Raw genomic sequence first — 19,508 nt, forward strand, 5'->3', positions numbered from 1 at the left:
ACATGCACCCAGAGACTGTTAACCACTTGTTTTATACTTGTGAAAACACTCCATCACTATGGCAGGCATCTGTCGCTTCATCCTGGACAATATTTATGACAAATGTGTGCTTTACTTTAAAGATGTGATTTTTGGTTTTACACTGTATGAACAAAAAATTGAAAATGAATTCTACCTTTGCAAGCTCATTATTTTATTGGCTAAGTTTTATATTCATAAATGTAAGTTTCTTAATACCCGTCCTATCTTTTGTGCCTTTAAAAAAGATCTGGAACTTTACATTAAAACGCTCTCTACCTCTAACAACAAAAAAGCTGTGAAACCGATGATGCTGTGTTCCACATTTAAGTTGTTTGATGAATCTGAATAAGCCAACGGGTTTGCATTTTGTTTATTATTTATATATATATGTTTTTATTCTTTTTTTTTATTATTTTGAACTTACAACCCCCTGGCGCTGTTTTGTACTGTTTTCATAATGTTTTATAATGTTGTATATTGTTGTTTGTCTTACTGTTTGTAATTGTTGACATTTATAAATAAACCTTTAAAAAAAACAACTAAGTGTTGGCTTTCTTCTTCTTCCTTGTTTTAGTTGAAGGTAGGCGCACTGACAACCTTCAAATGTTACGCCACCTACTGTTTCCCCGCTTCTTCTTCTTCTGACGTTAACTGATGGCAAATAACGCGTCATGTCCGCCGCCGTCTGATAGAAAGCATACATTTTCAAATCATTTGAAAATGATGTCCTAGCCAAAAAGGGCTATTTTCAGATGGACATATAAGGAGAAAATGAACTTGATGTAAATCCTGAGATCGCGAGATTTGGCACGGCACTCCATGAATCTGTCCAATCAGATTGGCTTTTCCTGAAAAACACGCATGCGCATTAAGTGGGCGGATGTAATGATTTCGATGGGAAGAAATAATATTCAGCATCGAAGGAATAACAACTGAAAGTAAGTAATACCATTTATTGTTTCTCTTTTGGTATTTATATGACTTTAACACACACCAGTTATTTGTTTTAAACTACTGGAACGTCACGCAGTTACGGAAATAGAGCTATAAATGCCGCAAGCACCTTGCTAGAAGTTGTGATAGTTACCTCCACCGAGGTAAGTATAATAACAAGAAGTGAAATAACAATGAGAGAAATAAATGTTCAGAGAACATTTGAAGTGGAACAATATACATTACTGAACACATAATATAGAGTTTTACATTTACAAGAAGTTCCACCTATATTCCAGCAACCTTTGTCTGTATTTATCTTCCACCCAACTCTCTCCTTTGAGGCACACATTAAAAGCGTTACTAAAACGGCCTTCTTTCATCTCCGTAATATCGCTAAAATTCGCTCCATTTTGTCCACTAAAGACGCCGAGATCATTATCCATGCGTTTGTTACGTCTCGTCTCGATTACTGTAACCTATTATTTTGGGGTCTCCCCATGTCTAGCATTAAAAGATTACAGTTGGTACAAAATGCGGCTGCTAGACTTTTGACAAGAACAAGAAAGTTTGATCACATTACGCCTGTACTGTATATACCTTTATATACATATATACATACATATATACTGTATATACCTTTATATACATATATACATACATATATACTGTATATACCTTTATATACATATATACATACATATATACTGTATATACCTTTATATACATATATACATACATATATACTGTATATACCTTTATATACGTATATACATACATATATACTGTATATACCTTTATATACATATATACATACATATATACTGTATATACCTTTATATACATTTATACATACATATATACTGTATATACCTTTATATACATATATACATACATATATACCTATACTGGCTCACCTGCACTGGCTTCCTGTGCACTTAAGATGTGACTTTAAGGTTTTACTACTTACGTATAAAATACTACACGGTCTAGCTCCATCCTATCTTGCCGATTGTATTGTACCATATGTCCCGGCAAGAAATCTGCGTTCAAAAGACTCCGGCTTATTAGTGATTCCTAGAGCCCAAAAAAAGTCTGCGGGCTATAGAGCGTTTTCCGTTCGGGCTCCAGTACTCTGGAATGCCCTTCCGGTAACAGTTGGAGATGCCACCTCAGTAGAAGCATTTAAGTCTCACCTTAAAACTCATCTGTATACTCTAGCCTTTAAATAGACCTCCTTTTTAGACCAGTTGATCTGCCGCTTCTTTTCTTTCTCCTATGTCCCCCCCCTCCCTTGTGGAGGGGGTCCGGTCCGATGACCATGGATGAAGTACTGGCTGTCCAGAGTCGAGACCCAGGATGGACCGCTCGTCGGGACCCAGGATGGACCGCTCGCCTCTATCGGTTGGGGACATCTCTACGCTGCTGATCCGCCTCCGCTTGAGATGGTTTCCGCCTCCGCTTGAGATGGTTTCCTGTGGACGGGACTCTCGCTGCTGTCTTGGATCCGCTTGAACTGAACTCTCGCGGCTGTGTTGGAGCCACTATGGATTGAACTTTCACAGTATCATGTTAGACCCGCTCCACATCCATTGCTTTCGGTCCCCTAGAGGGGGGGGGGTTGCCCACATCTGAGGTCCTCTCCAAGGTTTCTCATAGTCAGCATTGTCACTAGCGTCCCACTGGATGTGAATTCTCCCTGCCCACTGGGTGTGAGTTTTCCTTGCCCTTTTGTGGGTTCTTCCGAGGATGTTGTAGTCGTAATGATTTGTACAGTCCTTTGAGACATTTGTGATTTGGGGCTATATAAATAAACATTGATTGATTGATTGATTTATATAGTATTGGAGTGTCGAAATGACAAAAGGAAAAGCTGGAAAACGATGAAGAAGAACTGGTAAAGAAGTGGAATCAAATAAAAGATCAAGAAGGACTGTAAAGTTGCTGAGTAGACTGGTATAGTGGTGGTGCATTAAACTGGCAGCAGATATAATATGTGATACTTTCTTTTTCTTCCTGCAGTCATCCCGTCCTGCAGCATGCACCTATGTGAATGTGGAGAATGACCAGCAATGTCCAAGTAAGTTATATGTATATGCCTGTTCTTTCTTGAAGTCAATTAGTTCTGATTGAGATTTACAGATAAAAAGCTGTCCACAGTTTGTCAGGAACAAACATGAAAATATTGCTTTCTTTGACCCTGATTACATTAGCACATATGAAGAATGAAACTTCAAATAGGAGTTATCTCAGCATGTGTAATTCATGTTTTTGGAACCTTTCACCTCCAAGTTAAAGCTGGTAGGTAACATCAGGTCATGACTAAGGATGTAACAATATCAACATTTCACGGTATGATATCGTCATAGTGTTAAAGCCAGGGTAAGATATTGTTACAAAAATGTCAAAGTGTGTTAAATGACGTGGGAGGAATGTTTAGGATAAACGCACTTACTGTAATTGAACACAAACATCATTTTCATATGTTGTAATCATATTTATCATTAAAAACAGGTATTTTAGGTGCAAAGGAATGGTGCAGAATTTCAAGTAACACACAAAGACCAACATTTTCAAATAAGTGTCTTTAAACTGACATAAACAGTAAACATCCAGTGTAACTAATGTAGAACAATAATGTTTCTTTTGCCAAGAAACTATACTGTGTGTCCGGTATGTTTTTTTTTCAATACAACTTGGTATTATTGTGGGTTTGATGACCTTTTTAGCACATTCAACAATACTGCCATTATAATGCAAACAGTGATCATTTTGGTCACAGTAACGGTGATATGACATTTTGATATTGTTACATCACTGCTGTTTAGTTGAGTGTTTTTAAACTTTGAACTTCCTAAGAAACTGCCCTTTGCAGTCCAAATTGTATTAGTTTGTAGAATACTGATTCTTAAGAGTTAACTAATAATTTGACTTTTAATCATGTAAATACCTCACAAATGCATATTTTCCCTTGCTGACATCTTGGTTTCACATGAACGATATTTTCCAAATAACGGTTCTAACATATAACTCATTCTAATATATTACTCCTATTCCCTAACTTATTGTAGACATTGTGGTGTGTAGTGTCAGCAAATGTCTTATTTTGTGCATGTCCACATTTCCTCTGGTGAGCTGCAAGGGCTCTGGGTCGATTTGGAAATGGTCTGGATGAACGTGGCATGCTTTACCTTGCAGTATGCAGACTTTGTTTAAGGTTCAACTAACACGACAGTTATAGGCACAGAAATATTTCACAGCAACAATTCCTCGGCTAACCTAAGCACAAACGTTCCCATCACTCCTGCACACTTCCACTTTTTCGCCCTTCTATAATGTCCCGTTTGAACCTTGTTTTCCCACACGGCGGGTTTTCATGGGAGAACCAGTTTACTTCTCAGATGAGCCCACTTAATATTGTCAGAAAAAAACACAGCGACTGGTGTTCTCGTTTGATAGCGTCACACATCACGGCATTATTGTGACAATTTTGAAATCAAAATAAGGTTATATTTACAATAATGTTGCATCCCTCGTCAAGATCCTTTCTCATAGGTTTGGTTTGCTGTTGTGTATTTACTAATGATTGGCATTAGCATCCACAACTTTCTTTTTATAGTGTGTGTTGTATTGTGATGAGTTACATTTAACACTGTGGATGATGTGTTACCACAAACACAGAAGATACGTAAACATGAACTACAATGCGCTCAAGATGTGGGGAAAAAGGAAATGCATTCCATTAGCTGGATTTGTATAATGTGTTCAATTTATGTCAACTTCCTTCTTGTTTTGCATGTTTTTGTCTGGTTTTTTTTTCAATGATTTGAATCTTTAGAGTTTTTTGGTTCCTCTTCTTTGTGTCAGGGGGTAGCAGCAGGGTAACACTGCATGAGGCGGTGCCCCCTGAAGGAGCCCAAAACACTGCTCTTCAAATGGAACACATCCAACCTTCAGGTGACCGTGCAGGATGTACCACTCTGGAACATCAAGCCTCTCCCCACCTGCCAGGTACACCCACCGTCTTCTGTGGCTGAATAATGTTTTGCTGTGAATTTTGTCACAAAGCAAATCCTGCTCAAATGTGACAAACTTTGGAGTGTAAGAATGTGAGCGATATGCTGAGATGTTATACGTTTTGCCTTGTGACAAAATGTTATCAAAAAACCTTTAGTGATTTGTATTCTATTTTAATTTCAGCACATGAAAATATTTCTACTTCTGACCATTGAAGAGAATGGAAAACCATTTTCCAGATCAGCCCTCATACATCCTCCTGATGGCCTAACAACTGAATGACATGTCGATGCTGAGTATGATCCATTTCAATCATTTGAGGAAGCTCTCCCTGATATAGGGGATTGGATGTACAATGACGGACATACGTTTAATGAAGGATTTGAAGATGGTTTGAGTGAGGAGTGTGCAGAAGAGTCCAATTTCAAGGACACAACAGACAAACCAATACATGACAATGCATCAGAAACCATGGCAGAGTGCCTTCTGATCAGCATGGGTTATGTAAACTGTCCTAAAGTCACAGGTAAGGCCCTAAGCCATATGCTCAAAATGTTCAAGTTGCTTTATCCCGATAGTCTGAACACAGACTGCTTAAACAGTGTGCAGAAGTTCCAAAACTTTTTTTTATCCCACTCTGCATCATCGCCTACTATATTACATAAATCCTCCAAGAATTGTTTTGGGCCAATAGAAAGTAAACAAATAAAATGCCTGCTTTGTGGGACCAGTGTGTCAGAAGAAAGGTTCTCATCCTTTTTTTAAAGTATGTACAGATTGATTTCTTGTTTACCACAGCACATGCATGTGCCAAATGGGCCCTCGTTGGTGAATATAAACATGCAGGTTTTTCTTTGCTGCAAGATAGTGTAACATATGAGACATGCAGTCATGTTATTCCCCTATTGGAAACCTCTGCAGTACAGTAGTATTCTTGGATGACATGTTGGGTAAAGTTGTTTTCCTTGACTTCACATCTATGCCTGGCATAGTGATTGCAGTTCATTTCCCCAACACACTTGAAAAGTTTGAAATAATGAAGAACTGAACTGGCCTAAGAAGCCACAAATCAAATCTTTAATCATTGTTATAAATGCTCTGAAAATACACACTGATGTGATGTTGCCGTGGATTCTGTAAATATGTACTGTATATGGAGTATCATTGTTGATGATGTTTTTGCATTGTGTGTAATATTTCAGTGGCAAATATATTACATTTACTTGTTTAATAAAGCCACTGTCTTTTTTAATGAATACATAGGCCTACTATGCTACTGCATTTTAATATTAGTCCTTATGATGGTGGTTGGAGAGCCAAATATCTTCTGAAGTGGTACTTTGTTAAAAGAGTTTGAGAACCACTGCTCTAGAAAGTTCACAAATGTTAAAAGCTCTTACAAAGTGTCTTGTGATCATATCAGTATTGTTTGGGTTCAGTTTTAAATCTCACAATTGTAGTCACTGAGTTACTGTACATGACGTGTGGATAAGAAATCAACAAATTAAGTCCAACTTTATTTAAATAAACCATTTAGATTACAGACCATATATCCATATTGTCTGAATTCATTATTTTCTCCCAATGTTGGCATGAGATCAACTGGAATATGATTGAGGTATAACTAAATTGAGCCCATTAAAATGCATTTTTTTAGAAAACGGGTATATCTAACAACTCAAATAGTGAGCAGTGAGAGACAAAACCAAGTATATCTCTCACTGAGACATCATTGAGACATATTGAAACCAATACTCATCAATTGTCTTTTTGCCGAAATAGAAAAGAGACATCTGAGAACTCAAACAGTGAGTAGTGAGAAACAAAACCAGGTGTTTCTCTCACTGAGTCATAATTGAGACATATTGGAGACCAGCTCATTCATCTCTCATTTTGGTCTTAGTTGAAATGGGGAAAAGAGATAACTATTAGACAACTATGAGATCTCTCATAGTGCTCACTGTGAGCCTTATTTCTCAGGAGATACATTTGAGAAGAAGGAGAAAACTACTTTGGTCTCCATTAGTGCTCTTTTATGTCTAGGAGATATATATAAGACATACATGAGATCTCATCTTCAATTTTGCTTTGCTATGGGAAACAAGTGTTTGATGAGCATTCCTCAACTTTTTCGGTCTTTTTTGACACTCGTGCCAGCTTTTTTTAAGCATGTTGCAGCCATCAAATTCCAAAATGAGCTAATATTTGCAAAAAAAAAAGTTTCTCAGATCCAACATCAAATATCTTGTCTTTGCAGTCTATTCAATTGAATATAAGTTAAAAAGGATTTACAAATCATTGTATTCTGTTTTTATTTACCATTTACACAACGTGCTACTTCACTGGTTTGGGGTTTTGTACATGTTGACAGTACATTGCAGTGTTATTTTGTTACAGCCGTGCCCACTGTGTGAAGTACTTTTGCAAGACTCCTAGCAATAATATTACACTTCACCAAAGAGCCTGCTGTAAAAGAAATGACCATTGAATGAAGATACATACTCAGGTCACCGTGATCTGAAAAGGAGAGTGAAGAATGTTTTTGTATTCCCCAGATTCTAATCATCTTGGATGAATAAACAAGCAATTCCTAATTTCACTTGGAAATGTGTTTACTATAAAAGTGTAGCACTGTTTCCACACAAAATACCTTCTGTTTTTGGAAAGATGCCCATGTGTGTCTTCCAGGTTGAACATTCCACCCTTTGTGCCTGCCCGGACTGTGCTGGAAGGCCTCGAGTCAGAGGATGCGTGTGAAGACAAGAAAGCTGTAAAAAAGGAGATCCATAGCAAAAAGGTCAAATAAGTACAAACAAGTATTTTACCTCGATTATTAACAGTTTATTTTGCCCAAAAATGTTAAGGGAGCCAAAAAGGACAAAATGGAAGAGGAGAATACAGACCTGCTCAGACTTTGCCACACAGTACCGCTGGAGGTGGTGAACTTAGGTAAGAATCCATGTTTCAAGGTTGATCGGGGTGGGGGGAAGACAACGACACAAAGGTGCTCCTCTTATTTAGACTTTTTGTTTATGGAGGTGGGAAAGGTTACGATCCAGAGAAGAAAGACTACTCAGGTTTTGAGGCCTGGTTGCAGTGTTACTATGTGGATGGAATGAAGTCTGTACGCGACCACAATGGCAGGACTATGTGGTTCAAAGTATGCAAACACATTTTCATACGTAACAACTATATTTGTAGCATGTATTGACTAATAGAAAATGGTGTCATTTCAGGGCGATCCAGGTCCTATGGCTCCTAAAGGTAAACGCCAGAAAAAATAGTTGAGATACCATTACACATAAGAGAAAGCTTAGTGTGTCTTTATCTTTTCTCACACACCAGAATCAAAGTCTCCAAAGGCCAAAAAGAGAAAAGATACAGATGCAGACCATGATTACCCCCGCAAGAAAAAGGTATATTCAGTAGGTAATCACCACCAGCACATAGAAATCTAACCCCATTGTGGCTGTACTTCAGGTGTCCAGGAAACACAACTCTGACAGCACAGTGAAGAAAAAAGCAGCCAAAAAGCCCACAAAAGCAGCAAAGGAAGAAGAAAATGGAACTCAAGAAGAAGCCACACCCAGAAGAAGATCAGCAAACACACCTCAGCAAGAACTGAAATCCACGTTAGGCAGGAGGAAAAAGAACAATACAGAGCCAGCTGCAGGTCTGATTCTAATAATACTCCCATTTTCTGAAAATATTAAGAGCCTGATCTTTGAGGATCCAATTCCCACACACTTATCTGTGTGCGCAAACTATAAAATTGCATGTACTGTTGGTGGACGTGTTGTATGTGATCTACTTTGTGCAATTGATAGCAGCAAAAGTGGCACAGATCACCCTATTTTTGTGTACTAGAAGCATTATGTGCCCTTGGAAACACTTCTTTCCCTCTACATTCATGTTATTATGCTCTCCACACTGGAGGGGGGCTTATATTAGATTATAGCACATATCGATCATCTAACACCTTTTCTGCAATATAGAATCACAGTATGTATACTATTTGCAGCAGGAATGATCAAACTGCATATTGCAAGACATTTTTTTTAGGAGTTATACTAAATACAAAAAAAAAAAACGCAACGCTTTTGTTCTTGTTCCCAATTTAAATGAACTCAAAGATCGAAAACTTTGACTATAAACACAAAATACCTGTTCCTCTCAAATATTGTTCACAAATCTGTATACATTTGTTAGTGAGCATTTTTTCTTTGCCAAGATAATCCATCCCACCTGACAGGTGTGCCTTGAGCTGTCCAAAATAAAAGGCCACTGTGAAATGTGCAGTTTTATCACACAACACAATGCTTCAGATGTCGCAAGTTTTGAGGGAGCGTGCAGTAGGCATGCTGACTGCAGCAATGTCCACCAGAGCTGTTGCCCGTCAATTAAATGTTTATTTCTCCGCCATAAGAATAGAATAGAATAGAAAGTACTTTATTGATCCCTGGGGGAAATTCAGCACCACAGTTCGCTCACAATAAACAATGATAATAATAAATAATATAATATATATGAATAATATAAATATATTCTACATTTAAGTGCAGTCAAGGAACATATGCATTATACAGTCTGATGGCTGTCGGTGTGAAGGACCTCCTGTGTCGTTCCGTGTTGCATTTTGGGAGTCTGAGCCTTCCACTGAAGGTGCTCATTCTCTCTGCAAGGTCCGAGTGTAGTGGCTGGGAGGTGTTGTCCATAATGGCTAGGAGTTTTGCTAGACTTCTCTCTGACACCACCGCCAGAGAGTCCAGCTCCACTCCCATCTTGTTACTGGCCTTCTCTACCAACTTGTCCAGTCTGTATGTGTCCCTCACTCTCAGCCCACTGCCCCAGCAGGCCACGGCGTACAAGATGGCGCCTGCCACCAGCGACTCGTAGAACATCTTCAACATCTTTGTACAGACGTTGAAGGATCCTAGCCTCCAAAGGAAATATAGATTCGGCTCGGTCCCTTCTTGTAGAGGGCCTCAGCGTGTTTTGACCCATTCAGCTTGTTGTCCATGTGTACTCCGAGGTATTTATAATCCTCTACCATGTCCACATCCACCCCCTTGATGGAAAGAGGGGTCGCCAGAGTACTCCTCCTCCTTCCCAGGTCCACAACCAGCTCCTTGGTCTCCGTAACATTGAGCTGGAGGTGGTTCTTTCCACACCATGTGACAAAGTCCTCCACCAGTGTCCTGTATTCCTCGTCATCACCTTCCTCAATACACCCCACTATCGCAGAGTCATCAGAAAACTTCTGAAGGTGGCAGGACTCTGACTGATAGTGGAAATGGGTGGTGTAAATGGTGTAGAGGAAGGGGGAAGAGTACTGTAGCCTCCGGGGCCCCGGTGTTGCTGACCAGCCTGTCAGACACACAGTCCTGCAGTGGCATATACTGTGGTCTGTCAGTCAGGTAATCTACAACCCAGGACACCAAGGGGGCCTCCACCTGCATCTTCTCCAACTTCACACCCAGTAGCCCAGGCCGTTTAGTATAAGCCGCCTCCAAAGCTGTTTCAGAGAATTTGGCAATACATCCAACTGGCCTCACAGCCGCAGACCATATTGATTGGCTGAGACCTGCCACCCGGACAACTGCTACAACAATTGGTTTGCTTAACCATAGCATTTCTGCACAAACTGTTAGAAACTACCATGAATTGATTAACGTGGACCCCGACTTAAACAAGTTGAAAAACATATTGGGGTGTTACCAATTAGTGGTCAATTGTACGGAATATGTACTGAACTGTGCAATCTACTAATAAAAGTATCAATCAATCAATCTGTCTCAAGAAAGCTCATCTGCATGCTCGTGGTCCTCATCGGGGTCTCGACCTAACTGCAGTTTGTCTTCTTAACCAACTTGAGTGGGCAAATGCTCACACTCAATGGCGTCTGGCACAATACAGAGGTTTTGGTATGTTATTATTGACAGCGAAACCACGTGTATTTTATTGATGGCATTTTCCATGCGCAGAGATACCGTCACGAGACCCTGAGCCCCATTGTTGTACTAATCACCCGAGGCCATCACCTTTATAAATAACATTTACTAACTCATGTTGGAAGGATCTGGAAGCTAAAAACATCCCAGTTCTTGCATGACCAGCATACTCACCGGACATGTCACCCAGTAAGTAATTTTTGAGAGGAATATATATTTTCTGTATAGTAAAAGTTTCAGATCTTTAAGTTCAATTCATGATAAATGGGAGCAAAAACAAAAGTGTTGCGTTTATATATTTGTTCAATACTATATTTTTCGGAGTATAAGTCGCACCTGCCGAAAATGCATAATAAAGAAGGAAAAAAAACATACAAGTCGCACTGGAGTATAAGTCGCATTTTTGGGGGGAAATTTATTTGATAAAAGCCAACACCGAGAATAGACATTTGAAAGGCAATTTAAAATAAATCAAGAATAATGAAGAACAGGCTGAATAAGTGTAGGTTATATGAGGCATAAATAAGCAACTGCTATGTTAAGCTAACATATTATGGTAAGAGTCATTCAAATAACTAGAACATATAGAACATGATATACCTTTAACAAACTATCTCTCACTCCTAATCCATAAATCCCATGAAATCTTATACGTCTAGTCTCTTACGTCAATGAGATAAATAATATTGATATTTTACGGTAATGTGTTAATAATTACACACATAAGTCGCTCCTGAATATAAGTCGCACCCCCGGCCAAACTATGAAAAAAAAACTGCTACTTATAGTCCGAAAAATACGGTGCATATTTTCTAAATCAAAAAAGGAATACCATTAAAAAACAACATAAATTAATAGACTTTGGTTTAATCGGCCCTTTAAGTTGTCCAGCAGCTATAAAATGATATTGCTGAATATATATCTTCTTCTTTTTATTTCTAACAGTCCAAATATGACATGCACACGTAGAACAAAGGCTTCTCTGTTCAGTTGTCTTTGCAGCGTGATGGCCTCCTTTCTCACAGCCCTGTGTGCAACTATGTCAGTTGTCTTTGCAGCGTGATGGCCTCCTTTCTCACAGCCCTGTGTGCAACTATGTCAGTTGTCTTTGCAGCGTGATGGCCTCCTTTCTCACAGCCCTGTGTGCAACTATGTCAGTTGTCTTTGCAGCGTGATGGCCTCCTTTCTCACAGCCCTGTGTGCAACTATGTCAGTTGTCTTTGCAGCGTGATGGCCTCCTTTCTCACAGCCCTGTGTGCAACTATGTCAGTTGTCTTTGCAGCGTGATGGCCTCCTTTCTCACAGCCCTGTGTGCAACTATGTCAGTTGTCTTTGCAGCGTGATGGCCTCCTTTCTCACAGCCCTGTGTGCAACTATGTCAGTTGTCTTTGCAGCGTGATGGCCTCCTTTCTCACAGCCCTGTGTGCAACTATGTCAGTTGTCTTTGCAGCGTGATGGCCTCCTTTCTCACAGCCCTGTGTGCAACTATGTCAGTTGTCTTTGCAGCGTGATGGCCTCCTTTCTCACAGCCCTGTGTGCAACTATGTCAGTTGTCTTTGCAGCGTGATGGCCTCCTTTCTCACAGCCCTGTGTGCAACTATGTCAGTTGTCTTTGCAGCGTGATGGCCTCCTTTCTCACAGCCCTGTGTGCAACTATGTCAGTTGTCTTTGCAGCGTGATGGCCTCCTTTCTCACAGCCCTGTGTGCAACTATGTCAGTTGTCTTTGCAGCGTGATGGCCTCCTTTCTCACAGCCCTGTGTGCAACTATGTCAGTTGTCTTTGCAGCGTGATGGCCTCCTTTCTCACAGCCCTGTGTGCAACTATGCCAGTTTGCACGCAGATTTCAGACTTTTTAAGAGGCACGATACTGCCTGCAGGACACTTTCAGCATTGATAAATCTCACTGTTCATGTTGAGTGATTTGTATTTGCATTTTCTCCTCCCAGTATTGTGGGCATTCTGATAATCAACATATATTCTGCATACATCATTAAGACAAATATGTTAAATGGAGGGAATAAGCGATAGAAAATGGATGGATGGGATGGATTGCACTCCTTATTTTGCTCATTAATCGACAAATATTTAGATCAGCTTTGCGTGTGCTAACAAGTTTGCATGTGTTTTGATACACATAAACCTTTTGTAGATTATACTGTAAGTGTGGTAAACTTACTTTTTGTTGCAGGCTTCAAGACACGTAGCGGGAGACTGACAAGACAGAATGTCAAGTAAAGGACATCTATTGGAAAATACTGTTTTTATTCCATGATACATATTTTTAATAAACATTCCACACGTTTATTCTTGGCATACTTTTCAATCACAATTCACAATACAGTAAATTATTTGATTTAATGTGAAGTTAATTATATTTATATAGCGCTTTTCTCTTGTGACTCGAAGCGCTTTACATTGTGTAGCCCGATATCTAAGTTACATTTTGAAACCAGTGTGGGTGGCACTGGGAGCAGGTGGGTAAAGTGTCTTGCCCGAGGACACAACAGCAGTGACTAGGTTGGCAGAAGCGGGGATCGAACCTGGAACCCTCAGGTTGCTGGCACGGCCACTCTACCAACCGAGCAGAAATGATGGCTACCGAGCTCTACTCTTTCCTCTCTCCCTCTTGAGTACAGGTAAAAAATCCTTCTTTATGGTGACGGCCACCTATGTCACGTGACACATGCTTCTGTTCCTTGTGTACACATCCACAAACACCACGTGACATACACACATGATCTGGCTCCTACAATGACTAACATGGCTCATTTGCATAATACACTAAAAACTACTTGGGTCTCTGAGGCAGACGATGAGAGTCCTGTAAAATGTATACATACAGTGGGGCAAAAAAGTATTTAGTCAGCAAGTTCTCCCACTTCAAATGATGACAGAGGTCTGTCATTTTCATCATAGGTACACTTCAACTGTGAGAGACGGAATGTGAAAAAAAAATCCAGGAATTCACATTGTAGGAATTTTAAATAATTTATTTGTAAATTACGGTAGAAAATAAGTATTTGGTCAACCATTCAAAGCTCTCACTGATGGAAGGAGGTTTTGGCTCCAAATCTCACGATACATGGCCCCATTCATTCTTTCCTTAACACGGATCAATCGTCCTGTCCCCTTAGCAGAAAAACAGCCCCAAAGCATGATGTTTCCACCCCCATGCTTCACAGTAGGTATGGTGTTCTTGGGATGCAACTTAGTATTCTCCAAATACGACGAGTTGAGTTTATAACAAAATGGATACATGGATGATACAGCAGAGGATTGGGAGAATGTCATGTGGTCAGATGAAACCAAGATAGAACTTTTTGGTACACCAACAACAGGTATGTCACACCTGAGAGACATGGCACACACCAACAACAGGTATGTCACACCTGAGAGACGTGGCACACACCAACAACAGGTATGTCACACCTGAGAGACGTGGCACACACCAACAACAGGTATGTCACACCTGAGAGACGTGGCACACACCAACAACAGGTATGTCACACCTGAGAGACGTGGCACACACCAACAACAGGTATGTCACACCTGAGAGACGTGGCACACACCAACAACAGGTATGTCACACCTGAGAGACGTGGCACACACCAACAACAGGTATGTCACACCTGAGAGACATGGCACACACCAACAACAGGTATGTCACACCTGAGAGACATGGCACACACCAACAACAGGTATGTCACACCTGAGAGACATGGCACACACCAACAACAGGTATGTCACACCTGAGAGACATGGCACACACCAACAACAGGTATGTCACACCTGAGAGACATGGCACACACCAACTACTCAACAACAGGTATGTAACATTGGTATATTGATCCAGATCAGGAAGTAGTAGAACCCAAAATGCTCAATGGTTAAGGCTGCTGCCTCTCACACGGTACTACTGGGTTCAAATCCACAAGATCTTGTTTTTTGTTTCATCTCTATCATTGTTAAATGATTGCATTTGTATATGAGTGAAAATCCTGTTTTGATGGAACCCAGGATACCTCAATGGTCAACACTGTGATCTTCAAATATGGGGGTACTGGGTTTGAATCCCAATTGGTTTGATATGTAACTTCAGTTCAAAATTGAGCTCCACCTCAATCGTAGTTTACTGGGACAGATGTCACGATTCCATTAATGAAGGAGCCAGACTACACTTCCAACAAGACTCAGGATAGCTCAATGGTTAACACTGCTGCCTCTCATGCAGAACTACTGGGTTCAAATCCATTGTTAGGAGGCGTTATTTTTTTGTTTTGCCTTGATCATAGTTCACTGATTACATTTGTATATGAGTGAAAAACAATACTTAGTGGGACCTGTGATAGCTCAATGGTTAACACTGCTGCCTCACACGCAGTACTACTGGGTTCAAATCCACATCCGGGAAGTTCTTGTTCTTTGTTTTGCCTTGATCATAGTTCACTGAGAACATTTGTATATGAGCGAAAACCAAACTTTGTTGGGACCCAGGATAGCTCAATGGTCAACACTGTGGGCTCCTAATACAGGAGTAGTGAGTTCAAATCCCATACATGGAGTCAGTAATTTGGCAGTATGGCGTCAAGACGACATACATTGTGGGCTGCTTCTTCTCCCCCACACAGACTAATGTTATGTGCTACTTCTTTGACTAACATATAGTTGAAAAATTAAGTCAACACTAAAGCTAATAATAATCCAAAATAAAATGTCAAATAGTCAATGATGACACCTCAGGGGTTACCTGTGAGTGTGTGTGTGTGTGTGTGTGAGAATGAGTGCGTGTGTGTAGGAGTGTGTGCGAGTGAGTGTAACTCCTGAGGTGGGTGGGAATAGGATAAATAAAGAGCGTTGACCAATGAGCTCTCCTGGGTACAAATAAAATAAAATAGGTTAATTGTAATTGGATAAAAAAAAAGTAAATTAAATTATTATTTTAACATTACATGAGAGAAATGACACAGTTACAATATTTGTCAACTTGCAGCCTCCAGCTGATCTTTTAAATTACACATCAACCCAGGCAGGAGTCGAACCCCACACTCTTCAACCTGAGTCAACAGTCTCAACCACTGGGCTATCCTGGGTCTTGTTGAGACAATTTTTTTTCATACACAAATGTAATCGAGGACTGTGGCCCAGTAAAGTTTGATGAGGTAGAACAAAATACAGTCAACCTGAGTGGGATTTGAACCCAGTACTTTTCATTCCGAGTCAGACGTCTTAACCCCTGGTCTATCCTGGGTCTTGTGAAGAGAAGATTGTGTTCTATACACAAATGTAATCGAGGACTCCTGGCTCAGTAAAGTATGACAAGCTTAAACAAAATTTTGTCAACATGAGTGGGATTCGAACCCAGTACCTGTCATTCAGTGTCAGCAGTCTTAACCACTGGGCTATCCTGGGTCTTGTGGAGAGAAGATTTTGTTCTATACACAAATGTAATCGAGGACTCCTGGCTCAGTAAAGTATGACAAGCTCAAACAAAATTTTGTCAACATGAGTGGGATTCGAACCCAGTACCTGTCATTCAGAGTCAGCGGTCTTAACCACTGGGCTATCCTGGGTCTTGATGAGATATTTGTTTTTTTCATACACAAATGTAATCGAGGACTGATGGCCCAGTAAAGTTTGATGAGGTAGAACAAAATACAGTCAACCTGAGTGGGACTTGAACCCAGTACTTTTCATTCCGAGTCAGATGTCTTAACCCCTGGTCTATCCTGGGTCTTGTGGAGAGACGATTGTGTTCTATACACAAATGTAATCGAGGACTCCTGGCTCAGTAAAGTATGACAAGCTTAAACAATATTTTGTCAACATGAGTGGGATTCGAACCCAGTACCTGTGATTCAGAGTCAGCAGTCTTAACCACTGCGCTATCCTGGGTCTTGATGAGACAATTTATTTTCATACACTAATGTAATCGAGGACTATGGCCCAGTAAAGTTTGATGAGGTAGAACAAAATACAGTCAACCTGAGTGGGACTTGAACTCAGTACCTTTCATTCCGAGTCAGATGTCTTAACCCCTGGTCTATCGTGGGTCTCTTGAAGAGAAGATTGTGTTCTATACACAAATGTAATCGAGGACTCCTGGCTCAGTAAAGTATGACAAGCTTAAACAAAATTTTGTCAACATGAGTGGGATTCGAACCCAGTACCTGTCATTCAGAGTCAGCGGTCTTAACCACTGGGCTATCCTGGGTCTTAATGAGATATTTTTTTATTCATACACAAATGTAATCGAGGACTGATGGCCCAGTAAAGTTTGATGAGGTAGAACAAAATGCAGTCAACCTGAGTGGGACTTGAACCCAGTACTTTTCATTCCGAGTCAGATGTCTTAACACCTGGTCTATCCTGGGTCTCGTGAAGAGAAGATTGTGTTCTATACACAAATGTCATCGAGGACTCCTGGCTCAGTAAAGTATGACAAGCTTAAACTAAATTTTGTCAACATGAGTGGGATTCGAAACCAGTACCTGTCATTCAGAGTCAGCAGTCTTAAACACTGGGCTATCCCTGGTCCTGTGAAGAGAGGATTTATTTCCATACACAAATGTTATCTACGACCCCTGACTCACTGGAGTAAGATGAGGTGGAAAAAATACTGCTGACCGGAGTGGGGTTTGAACTGTGTACAGTTTGTTCTCATGCAACAGTCTTAACCACTGGGCAACTTTCAGTCTTGTAAAGGTAGGATTTTAGTCCATACACAAATGTAATCGACGACTCCCGGCCTTCGTAAAGTATGATGAGGTAAAAAAAAAAATACTATCAACCAGAGTGAGGTTTGAACTCGGTACTTTTCATTCAAAGTCAGCAGACTCAACCCCTAGTCTACCCTGGGTCTTGTGACAATAAGATTGTGTTCCATACATACATGTAATCGAGGACTCCTGGCTCTGTAAAGTATAATGAGGTTGGGAATGGGTGAAAAAAATAGAATATTAATATAAAATAAAATATACTAAAAAAAAAATGGTCTAAACCTGGGCCCTGGAGAAGGGGTCCAGACTGAGGCCAAGGGGAAAAACAACAACAACTCATAGCCATAGTACACATCCCTCTCACATGTGTGTAAGAGGTAAGCATCAAAGAAGACAAAGGACATGAAAGACATTAAAGCAGCGGATACAAGCAGACACTTCTACATCCAGCTATGAATAACAACTAAAAGAAACATAGACACTGTGGTGGTCTCTGCGCTGTTCCACACCATCGTCCACTGGGGTGGAGGGAGCGTGGCCACAGCAAAAATGTGCTTGCTCATCTGTTGCTTAATCTCGTATCTTGAGAACATTTTGAGCTTCTCATATCTGTCTCATTTTGTGATCAATTGCTTCTCCTTTATTGCTCCTAAGGGACCCTTAGGAGCAATAAAGAAGCTAAAAAGAGACAAGACGTCACTGAGACAAAGGAGGTTGATTTGAGACAACCCTTTGAGCAATATTTGAGAAGTGGGATACACTGACGAGAGCTCCATTGTTCTCAATCATGTCTCATTTATTTGGAAGGATGATCAAAAGAGAAAGAAATGAGATGTGTGAGCAATAAAAGAGATCTTATGTATGTCTTTTTCATGTCTTGATTATTTCTCTTCAATTTATTATCATATCTCAAATTTGAGAATCATGAGAACAAATTGAGAGTGCAATTTAAATATTCATCTGACTTCATTAGAAATAGCACTAAACAAATACTCAAATATTGAAAGGTGTATCACTTTATTTTAAAATATAATTTAAAAATAGATGAAATAACAAAATGTAAATGTAGTAAATTAGTACATACATCATGTACATATTGTCATTTACAATACTTAAAACAACATAGAAAACAATATACAGAAAAGAAAACAAATACAAAAATAAATGAATTTGACCTGAAGTACTCACTTTGTTATTGTGAAAAAGTCAGGTGTAGTTTTTTGAACTCCTTGTTGAGCAAAGCAGGTACCTTAGTTCAAAAAACACTTGACTTCATCTCAGTAAGAAGGTGAGTAAATGACAACATTTCCATTTTTGAAATATTCCAAGCAAAAACTGAAATACATTTATAAAATTGTAACCGTGCTGTCTGGAACTGGTCTACATACCAAAAAATAATCACACATTGAAAAGCAGGGATTCTTAACATTTTTAACCTTGGGGCACGACCAACTTTTCCACCACAGAGGGGTCTCAGAATGTTCCACTACAGAGGGGTCTGGGGCCAAATGAAATATAAACACTGAATGAGTCCTTCTACACTAAAGTGGATTACAAGCGAGTACCATTGCGGCCCATATGGACGGACCACAGCTAAGAAACAGATATTTATTGGCGGCTTCCAAGGGGTACTCGCAGCCAAACAGTGGGCCCCAGCCCTAGGATTAAGAAACACTGTTGTAAACAATAGAACAGCCTCCTGCCATAACAATAGAACATTTGCTACACAAATGATCATTGAAACATGTTGAAATTGGTTACAAAAGCTACTAATATACCTGATTATGTAAGCAGTAACGTACTGCGTCATTTTTTGGGGGATTTGGAAACAACTTTGAACTGTAAAAGGATATTAGCCGCTAGCTTGTT

At 39.9% G+C, this 19,508-nt stretch overlaps 1 protein-coding gene and 1 long non-coding RNA gene across 5 annotated transcripts; one reads left to right on the forward strand and one right to left on the reverse strand.

Annotated features, from left to right (window-relative positions):
• The first annotated feature begins 858 nt into the window (after nucleotides 1–858).
• LOC133540209 (endonuclease 8-like 1) lies at nucleotides 859–13,227 on the forward strand. 4 transcript variants are annotated; one of them, XM_061882784.1, is made up of 9 exons: nucleotides 859–959; nucleotides 2,977–3,034; nucleotides 4,822–4,965; nucleotides 5,155–5,267; nucleotides 7,660–7,920; nucleotides 8,010–8,131; nucleotides 8,208–8,235; nucleotides 8,317–8,387; nucleotides 8,452–13,227. In XM_061882784.1, the coding sequence occupies exons 5-9, from the start codon at nucleotides 7,854–7,856 to the stop codon at nucleotides 8,836–8,838; spliced, it is 675 nt and encodes a 224-aa protein (XP_061738768.1). In that variant the 5' UTR covers nucleotides 859–959; nucleotides 2,977–3,034; nucleotides 4,822–4,965; nucleotides 5,155–5,267; nucleotides 7,660–7,853; the 3' UTR covers nucleotides 8,839–13,227. The 4 variants fall into 4 exon arrangements, 2 of the variants coding, with proteins under 2 accessions (XP_061738768.1, XP_061738769.1); XM_061882785.1 differs by having other exon boundaries at nucleotides 860–959; nucleotides 5,155–7,920; nucleotides 8,452–8,644; nucleotides 13,112–13,227; XR_009803584.1 differs by lacking the exon at nucleotides 8,010–8,131 and having other exon boundaries at nucleotides 860–959; nucleotides 5,155–7,768; nucleotides 7,836–7,920; nucleotides 8,452–8,493.
• Nucleotides 6,636–9,016, reverse strand: LOC133540210 (uncharacterized). The gene is made up of 2 exons (XR_009803585.1): nucleotides 8,314–9,016; nucleotides 6,636–8,229 (listed from the first exon to the last, which is right to left on the reverse strand). It is a non-coding gene; the product is annotated as an uncharacterized LOC133540210 (long non-coding RNA).
• Nucleotides 13,228–19,508: the final 6,281 nt, after the last annotated feature.

The sequence above is a fragment of the Nerophis ophidion genome, linkage group LG21 (genome assembly GCF_033978795.1).
Source record: "Nerophis ophidion isolate RoL-2023_Sa linkage group LG21, RoL_Noph_v1.0, whole genome shotgun sequence".
In the NCBI taxonomy this organism is placed as follows: Eukaryota; Metazoa; Chordata; class Actinopteri; order Syngnathiformes; family Syngnathidae; genus Nerophis; species Nerophis ophidion.